General features: G+C 41.3%; 1 protein-coding gene across 2 annotated transcripts in view; it reads right to left on the bottom strand.

Annotated features, from left to right (window-relative positions):
- The window catches only part of ZDHHC8 (zinc finger DHHC-type palmitoyltransferase 8), a 141,671-nt gene that overhangs the window by 13,006 nt on the left and 118,454 nt on the right, over positions 1-10,211 (bottom strand). Inside the window, exons 7-11 of one of the 2 annotated variants that reach the window (XM_060785700.2) lie at positions 9,155-9,287; positions 8,779-8,884; positions 7,862-7,971; positions 5,740-5,832; positions 1,789-2,825 (exon numbers count right to left, since the gene is read on the bottom strand). In XM_060785700.2, the coding sequence (XP_060641683.2) occupies positions 1,789-2,825; positions 5,740-5,832; positions 7,862-7,971; positions 8,779-8,884; positions 9,155-9,287 (1,479 nt within the window). The remainder of the gene's footprint in view (positions 1-1,788; positions 2,826-5,739; positions 5,833-7,861; positions 7,972-8,778; positions 8,885-9,154; positions 9,288-10,211) is intronic. The other variant, XM_060785701.2, reaches the window with a different exon arrangement.

Below are 10,211 nucleotides of genomic sequence, written 5' to 3'. Positions count from 1 at the left end.
TACATAACACACTTGCTCACATGTCAGCTGTGAGAAAAATGAACAATTAGGAGCACACTACTTGGCAAATGTCATCTCTAGTATTTGAAGTCTGGAATTTGAAGGACCTGCAGTCAATATTTGATTGAATTCCAGTGGCTGCTATTTTATCTAGCAGCTTTCACCAGCTTGAGCCCTATGTATGTACGTATTAACCCACAACCCACAGAATACCCTAGCATGGCTTTGTCTCTGGGGGTTGGGGTGCTGTAGAGCAGTACTTGTGGACAGTGCCTTATTGGGGAAGGCTGGTATATGGATATTATAATTGACTGATAGAGAATGTCAATATTGGACACTTCCTATTCAGAGCACTTAAACACTACATGAGGCTAAATCAGGCCTATGGCCCTCCAGGTGTTTGGGACATTCTCATACAAAATCCTAATAAAATGTGGGCTAGGTATTGTGAGGTGGATTGGGAATTGGTTGAAGTACCCAACCCAATGGGTGCTTCCCAGTAGCTCTTCCTCATCCTAGAGAGAAGAGGCTAGTGGGGTGCCATAAAGAGAGCTCTGTTTTGGGCCTTTTGGGGCTGTTCAACATGTTTATGAATGACTTGGATGAAGGTTTAGAGGGAAGGACAGCTAACACTCCAGAAGACAGAATCAGGATCCAAAACGACCATAACAGATTGGAGAGCTGATTGGCCCAAACTAGCAAAAATGAATTTCATCAGGAAGAAATTTATCGAACTATAAAATGAAAGGCACAAATATAGGATGGGGAACACCTGGCTTGGAAACATCCATGGGAAAGGGATTTAGGAATCATAGTAGACCACAAGCTGAACATGAGTCCACAGTGTGATGTGGCAGCTTAAAAACTAAATGAGATTCTAGGCTGCATCAAGAAGAGTATTGTGACTAGATAGAGGGAAATCACAGTCCCCCTCTATTCTGCTTTGGTCAGACTTCATATTGTGTCTGGGTCTGGGCAAAGCAATTCAAGAAGTAGATGGACAAGATTGAAGGGGACCAACATGGTTAAAGGTCTAGATACCATGAATCTCTATGAGAAGAAGTTTGAGGAACTCGGTATGTTTAGCTCGAGAAAAGAAGGCCCAGAAGGGACACAATAGTCATGCTTACATACAGTATATGAAAGGGTGTCACATTGAGCAAGGGGTGGGCTTGGGTGAAAAAGTGGCTCTGATAAGTTATCACATACAAGCTTTGGTTGTTTCAGCTGTCTAACTTCCAATAAGTTTACAGTCCCAATTCAAGGTGCAGGTGATCACCTACAAAGCCCTAAACAGTTTGGGACCTACCTATCTTCACGATCACATCTTTCCCTACAAACCAGTGAGTACCCTGAGATCATCTGTGGAGGCTCTGCTCTCTCTTCCACCGCCCGTCTCAAGTGCGACTGGTGGGGTCGAGGGAGAGGGGCTTCTTGGTGGTGGCCCCCCAGCTTTGGAACTCCCTCCCTAGAGAGATCAGACAGGCTCCCACTTTGTCCTCCTTTCAGAGGGAATTAAAAACCTGAATGTTCTGTTGTGCCTTTGATTAGGCAATCCACTAGAGAATTATCTGGAATAAAGCATACCTTCATGAAGCCAGAAAAGCTTGGGCACAGCTGGAATGTTAAATTGCCTCGATGTCTGTCTATATATGTTGTATGTCTAACTGGCATTTAATGTTTGCCATGTATATGTGCATTGTAATCCACCCTGAGTCCATTGCGATGTGAGAAGAGTGGAATATAAATACTGTAAATAAATAAATAAATAAATAAATAAATAAATACCTTGGAGTTCCCATAGGCTGTGCCTCCGTTATCTCCATGGTATTAACAAACGAGACAGTTTTGGGGCCTCCATATGAAGGTGACCGAGTCATCCCACTCGGGGACGATGGGACTTGGTGGCTGGGAGATTTGTAAGCGCCGTTGCTCATCCTGCCCTGCAGTGCCTGATGGGCCTGGACATTGTTATTGGCTAGATCTGCTTGGATGGACGGTGTGGAAGTCCTTGATGCCCTGGTCATTGCACTCGAGAGAGAAGAAACAGAGGCCTGCAGGACAGGGTTCCTCATGCTAAAGCTGGCGGCAGACATAAGATTGTCCCTTGAGCCATATCTCATGGCGATGCTACGGGGATCTTCCGACAGCATGCTCACTTGCTGAAGGCTATAAGAACTTGGAGTGTCATATACACCCGAGTCTGCAAACACAGAGTCTGGGTGTGAGAGAAGGAGCTTCTCCCGCTCCTCAATTTCTTTCCTCTCCTGAATAGATGCCATAATTGTTTTTGACAGGTTGTCATAACGGACTGGGGAAGGGTCCCGTGGATGTGGGGCTGGGCTGCCCAGCACAGGACTGAAACTCTGTGGAGGAGGGCGTTGAAGCTCTCTGCCCCGCAGGTGGCACATTTTGGCAGACAAATATGGCGAGTGGTAGCCCACAGAGCCCATGGCGGAATGGGCCACGCACCTCCTCCCGGAAGGGGACATGGGGTTGAGCAAGCTGTCATAGGACAGGCTCCCATTCCTGTTTGAGAGAGAGTGGGGGGAAAAGATGCTTTTGTAAGGTGTGGAAGCCGTTCCTTCAGACTTCAGGGCGTGGAGGGGCATCTTGTCTGTTCCCCTCCTGCTGGCAGATTTCAGGCTCAGAGACCGTGAATTGACAGCAAAGGAGTCTATCTGCAGTGGAGAAGACTGGTACGTCTTGTGAAGGGAACTTTTCCGGTAGGTGGGAATATCAAGGCTGGGTTCCGACTGGTAATCCAAGCTACTGTCATTCTCTTCTATGACAGAGCCTTGCTTGTGTCCTTCTTGGATGGAGATCTGAAAGAAAAGCAAGGAAAGACACACTGCTGGGTTCATGTGGTCAATGGTATCCAAAGCCACCAAGAGATCTGGCAGAACCAACGGAGACACACTTCCCCTGTCCAGCTCCTGGTGTAGGTCATCCACAAAGGCAACCAAAGCTGCCTCTGTCCCAAAACAAAGTCTGAAAGCAGACTGAAATGGAATATTTGTTTCAGACAGAAATCATATGGGAGCTGAGATGCCATCACATGCTCCAGAGCCTCTCCAGAACCTTACCTAAAATGGAATGTGAGAATCTAGGGAAGGATTTTTAGTGATGGTTTAATAACAGCCTCCTTTGAAAATGGGACTCTGCCTTGTTTTAATGAAACCTTAACCACCCATTTATCACCTCAATCAGTTCCCCTCTAGCTTTTTGAATAAGACAGGAAGGGCAAGGGCCTAGATCAGAATTGCCAAACTCATTTCCATCGAGGGCCGCATCAGCCTTATGGTTGCCTTCAAAGGGCTGTTGAATCCATGGATGAAGAATCCGTGGATACAGAGGGCCAACTATATTTTTTTACATAGTGTTTAGTTTTAAGCCCATTTGGATCCCCAGATGTTATTGAACAACAACTCCCATCACTTTTCATTATCTGCCATGTGGACTGGGGATTATAGGAACTGCAACCCCAATAGCCCTTGTGGCTCTGAGGCCGGGGAAAGGTCAAAGGGCATTTAAAAGCTAGATATATCCACAAGACTTGTATCTCAATGCAAACCCCACTCTCCTGACTCAATAAAACCAACTGCAGCCTTCCAAATGTGACTGGATCACAACTCCCAACAGCTGGGTGTCTAATGATGAAGAATCTAGGAGTTGTAGTCCAGTATCTGAAGGGCCACATAAAAGGACATGGAGGACTGGATTTGGCCCATGGGCCTTGAGTTTGACCCATGTGGTCTAGATCCTTTGTGGTGGCGATCACATCTCCAAGGATCCTGTACACATCCTCAGGCTGCACATAGGTTACATTGACTGGCTCTGCATCAATTATAGCAACCAAACCAGAGTGGATCTGAGTAATTTCATCTGCAAAGTACAGACCAATTGTTCGCAGCAGGCTACCAAGTGATTTGTAATTACTGTCCAAAATTAATTAATATAGTTACATCTGTTAAACAGGGAAGCAAAGGTTTACTTTTAAATACTTATAATTATAACAGTAGCTTCGGAGAGGGAGGGAGAATAATTGTAACTAATTATATTTTACACGTAATTGCCCAAGCTCCGCTTTCGTACACTGTTGTCCCTGAAAGTCCCGTTTCTATAGCCCTGCCCTTTCCAAATATTCTGCTCCAGATTGGAGGTTCTAGCAGGCACAAACATATAAAACAGTAACAAATAGAAGCAGGAAGCCATTTGTCAGGCAATAAGCTGAAACATTGGAGATAATAAGCTTTCCAGACATGGCCAACTTGACGCTGAAATCTCATATTGCAAGGCTGCCTTTCACAAGAGCTCTTTCCATCAACAGGGAGACAGGCTCTCTGAGAGAGATTTATGAACCATTAGAAGATAGTCTCTTAAAGGGGGATTTCTTGATCCATGTCCCTGCCTCGCTTTTCAAAGTTAAAAAGGACCCTGGTTAAAGGGGAGGGTTGCTTTATGTGTGGTACAGAACCTCTAAGGAACCAAATACAAAACAAGAGCGGAAAACTCTTTTTGAAAAGTAATTTGTTCCCCATTACTCAGTATGGTTATTTTTTAAAAAATGCATTGCCATTACTTGTGACATTGCTTTAAAAGGAATCTGTCGTGTTATTCGTTGAGCTATTTGTTGCATTTTTATTGCAGTGTCATTATGTGGAGGGACAACAACTCAGGACAATTGGAAAAAAGGAACAAAATGGCCAAAAAAGCCTGTTAAAATTATAATTGTATTGTGTTTACCACTGTGCTTTGAGTCTCTTTTAGAGAAAAAAGTGGTATATTAATAATGATAACAATGATGATGGGATGGGCTGATTTTTATAATAATAATAATAATAATAATAAATATGATTAATTATAAAGTGGTATATTAATAATGATAATGATGATGATGGGATGGGCTGATTATTATTATTATAAATAATAATTATAAATAATTATAGAGAAAAAGTGGTATATTAATAATGGTGATGATGGGATGGGCTGATTTTTATAATAATAATAATAATAATAATAAATAATTATAGAGAAAAAGTGGTATATTAATAATGATGATGATGGGATGGGCTGATTTTTAAAATAAAAATAAAAATAATAATTAATAATGATAAATAATAATTATAATTAATTATAGAGAAAATGTGGTATATTAATAATGATGATGATAGGATGGACTGATTTTTATAATAATAATAATCAATAAATAATAATTATAAATAATTACTGAGAAAAAGTGGTATATTAATAATGATAGTGATGATGATGGGATGGGCTGATTTGTATAATAATAATAATAATAATAATAATAAATATAAATACAAATAATTATAAATAATAATAATGTGTATCCCGCTCTTTCTCTCTAGAAAAGAGACTCAAAGTGGCTCACAATAAAGCAAATACAATGCTATTTAAAACCTTAAAACACACAAACATTAAAATAGAATTAAATATTAACATTATTAAAGATAAACACTTAGAACCCTTAAAATCAATTAAAAACCTATTCATTATGCCAGTTGATTAAACTTAGTGTATGTTATTTTTGAGGAACAGGGTGCTTTTATATTCTAGGTATAGTCCTTCAATGCCTTCTGTGTTCATTGATGGTATATTTTGATTCTCGCAAGATGCCCTGCATCTTTTTCTTTTCTTTTTTTTAAAGAAAAAAGGTGCCTATAAAATTCTCATTCCTATGACGGGAAACACAGCAGCAGCAGGTGGGAAACTTACCTCATCGGACTGGAGCTCCCAGAATCCACCAACCAGCTTCTGGGAGGTACATTCCCAAAAAGTATAAAAAGAGGTCAGGGGATCCTGTGGGACCTTTGAGATTGAGAAAAAGACATTTCCAGCATGAGCTTTTGTGGACCTCATCAGCTGCATCCATGATGCCACGAACGCTTGCGCTACACATTTCTTTTTCTCAGTTGGTCTCAAAGGTGCAACAAGAGTTCCTGAAATCATTTTATGCCAAAACAGGCTGACACAGCTATTTCTTTGACTAGTATTGCTATGAAAGGCTTGCTTCAGTAAATATTGCCAATCGAAAGGTTGACAGTTCGAAACCCCGGGTCAGGGTGAGCTCCTGGTCTTTAGCCCAGCTTCTGCCTATCTAGCAGTTTTAAAACAAATGTGAGTAGATAAATAGGAACTGCTTTAAAGCGGAGAGGTATTTTAAGGCACCCATAAGGAAATGCCAGAAAAATGTCGGCAATTCGATCGAAGAGGAAGTTTACAAAAAAAGCTCTTTGGTAGGGAAGATGGAGCAATAGCGCGCGCACACACCCCACCCCCCGTGGCTGGAACCAAGCGCAACTTCCAAGATGCTGAAGATGGGAAAGCCTCTATATACCTATATCTATGTACAGTTGCCTCCATTGTCAGTGTATAACGGCACTGAATGTTTGCCGTATATGTGTTCTGTGATCCGCTCTGAGTCCCTTTCGGGGTGAGAAGGGCAGAATATAAATACTGCAAATAAATAAATAAATACGTGTCTTCAAGTCACCTATCAACTTATGGTGACCCCATGAATTTCATTGGGTTTTCTTAGGCAAGATAGTTTTGCCAGTGTCTTCCTCTGAAATATTGCCTACAGCACCTGATATTCCTTGTTGGTCTCCCAGCTAAGTACGACCCAGGTTTTGGGTAATTTTAAATATTTATTTCATCTTGATTTTCTCTAGATAACCAACAAAGTCAACTAACATTGGCTGAATAGAAATCAGCTGAATATTACCGGAGGGCCCCCCCCCCTTTTTTTTTGCTTGGTCCAATTGCACTGTTTGTGGTCTCCAGTTGTGTGATTGATTTAAACCGTTATGCTTTGTATATATCTTGTAATCATGATGTGTTCTTCCAGTTATGCAATTGTATTTTGACTTTTCTGACAATCTATCTATCTCTATCTGTCTGTCTCTCTCTATATCCATATACACACAAATACATCTCTGTGTGTACATTCGACCTGCCAATACATGTTTTGGTGCCTTGAGTGTTAGCCCCAAATGTCAGACCTATTTCTGGGTCTATTTGACTGCTTCCCCCTCTCAGCTATGGTTTTTGAGATACAGAGCATGTGGCATCTACCAGTTGCCATCTGCTTGTCCATAGGAAACTATGATAACCACATACAACAGTGGTTCCAAACCTGGTCAAGAACTAAAATATGGTCAGCAGCCTAAACTGTTGCAATGAGAGCAACTGGTCTTGCAAAACCCTCTTATAGTGCCAAGGCTTATTAAATATGGTTTTCGGTGGGTGAGTAGATGGCGACTACTGGATGGCATCAGAAACTAGAGTTGATGTGGTCTATCCAGTGCCATTTTCTGAATCAGCACCCCAAATAACCAAACCAAATCTAAAGTTGAACAAAAATGGATTTGTAACCCTTCTGGTACTAATGTTGGAGAGTGGTCCCTGGTCAAAGTGGTCCCTGGGAACAGTTGGGAACACTGATATACAAGAAGCTAGAGCTGATGTAGTCTATCCAATGCAATTTCTTGAATCATTGCCCCAAATAGTCCCAGGAACAGACTTAAAAACAAAGACGCAATTTTTTTTTTGCTGGGCTGTGTTCTTGAGCCATATATACCATATATATGGATTGAAAATTCAGGTTCTGTTTCAATGTCGTATGGAATATGTGCAGGGTTCATTGTTCAATAGCCAGTAGGCTTTGTGCAATTTACTATCTCTCCTATTCAGCATGCAATTTAATGTAAGGATGTATGAATGTATGATTTCTGTACACATGATAGTATCCATTGGTGTCAGTTGTGTGGCGTTCTTAATCTTTCAATGTTGTGGAGGGAGATGGATTCCATGATGTCAGGACCAGATTATCACTTACTTGCTCAGCTGCTCCATGGTAGTGGACTTTTGGGTTGTTGCTGAAACCTGGGCGATACTTATACATCGCTGGTGTGGGAGGGCTGATCAGTTTGGGGGAAAGGCCACTCTCTAAAGAAAAGGGAAACAGGAGAAAGACAAATCAAACATATTACTTCTGTCTTGATGGTCACAAAGGACAAACAATTAACCCCTCTTTTTTCTGGACAAGCATGTGTTCAGAAAATATGTCAGAAAGTAGAAACTACAGGTTATGTTGGAGGTTGCTCCATGGGACCAAGTGTCAGAGTGCCAGTTTGCAGGATTTTCCAGGATAAGGAAATACTTTCAGGCTCTGGACTGGTCCTGCTTAACTGACAAAGGGCTGTAACTCCTTCCCATTTGACTTTTGCCATAGCACTGGCGAACACACATTTTGTTGCCTCAAACGTTAGCTTTGTTTCTGGGTCTATTTGACCTGCTGATTCCAAAAAAGGCACCAGATTCCCCCCATTGACTCCCAAAGAACCCCAGAAACAGGACTAAAAACCAAGATACCAAGAGTTGGGGTTTTTTTTTGGGGGGGGGGTGATTCAATGGGCCCTTGGTATCTGATGGAAGAATGGGGGGGCTGGACTAGATGGCCTTGGAGTCTTTTCCAATTGTATGATTCTAGGGTTCTATGCTTCTAAGAGCCTACTATCCTGGGCCACCACATATCTTCTGACTGGTAGCAGCACTCCTTCTTCATCCTTGAGGTTTTTCCCATAATCTACTATCTGATGAATGGAAGGTAAAACACCCTACTATGTTTTTTGGTCGGGTGAAATTGTTTCTGTATCACAGCCCAGCTCAATAAATATCCCAAGATTCCAAGATTAAAGGGACCCCAATAATTTCATCTGGTTTCAAAATTAAAACATCAATAAAACACCATACCTTCACTGCTGCCCAGCTCACTGTATTTGCTAGAATCTCCTTTGGGTGGGAGAGGAGGTTGGATATCCATGGCTTTCTCTTCCAGCCCTTCCAGGCTAACTTTAGACTGAAAATAACCATGAAACATGCTAATTAAACTTCAAGCAGCACTTGAGATTAGATGACCTCCACGATTAATTTTGATTAGCTTCATGGACCTAGCAATACACTACTGTATTCCACTGCTAGAAGCTGGCTCTACTATGGGATGGGCAAGGTGCAGCTTTTGGGCCACATGAGGTCCCTCAGCCAGACTAAATGCCAGAAGCCACAAAACAACAAAAGGGCCAAAGTCTGACGCTGGCCCACCCATCTGCCAGAAAGTGTACCTGCTCACCTTACTTCGATTGAGATTAGCTTGGATACCATTGTCGCTGATCTTCACTGTGACCTGTCGCTCTGCTGTATCTGGTCTCAGGAAAGGTGGCTTAACCGTTACAGGCTGCTTCTTCTTTGGCTCAACAATGTACCTGAGGGCAGGTAAGGTCAAATACAAGAATATCTTCAAAAGCAGAGTCTCTTAACTATCTCAGAGGAGGAACAAAAACTGTTACAGTGCAGGAAGTGATAACAGCCATTCAAAGGTTGAAATTAGGTAGAGCACCAGAACCAGATGGCTTCACTGTAGTTTATTACAAAGCCTTAGCAGTTCAAAGCTTCACTAAGATTTGAACAAGATATTTTTGAAAGGAGATGGATGTAGCAGGAAGCCAACATTACACTGATTCCCAAAGAAGATCAAAATTACCTACTAGTTCAGAAGTATACACCTATTTTGATAAATATGTACTATATTTGCTTCAATCTTGGCAAACTGACTGGAGCTACAGCTATTTCCAGCATGGAGAGGGCCATGTTGAACTTTCTGCCACATTGTTGTTAAAGACAAGGAGCTGGACGGAAAAAAAATAGGTGGCTCTCTAAATTTAGCACCATGAAGACTCAACACATGGTTTCAATTGGGAGACTTTTGAGAGTCCTCTATCTCTATGAGCAAAGCACTCAAAGCTTTCTACTTGGATGGGCAAATCTGTCTGTTTTTTCATAAAGAAAATAGCCAATTTTGGGAGCTCTTATTCAAGAACCTTAAGTGAACAAAACCATCACCCCAATGTAATCTGAGATAGCATTGTTGTTGTTGTTGTTATTATTATTATTATTATTATTATTATTATTATTATTATTATATCCGGTCTGAGTCCCTCTACGGAGGTTGAGAAGATCGGGATATAAAAGTTTTAAATAATAAATGAATTATTATTATTATCTTTATTTATACCCCAACTTTCCCCCCGTGGGGATTCAGGGTAGCTAACAATCCAAACTAGACAAATTTAAAAATATTTAAATTAAATCAGACATGTTACCATACACTCTCTTCTCCTGTTCTTTTG

The sequence above is a fragment of the Anolis sagrei genome, chromosome X (assembly GCF_037176765.1).
Source record: "Anolis sagrei isolate rAnoSag1 chromosome X, rAnoSag1.mat, whole genome shotgun sequence".
In the NCBI taxonomy this organism is placed as follows: domain Eukaryota; kingdom Metazoa; phylum Chordata; class Lepidosauria; order Squamata; family Dactyloidae; genus Anolis; species Anolis sagrei.
This window is presented reverse-complemented; position numbering and strand designations above follow the sequence as displayed.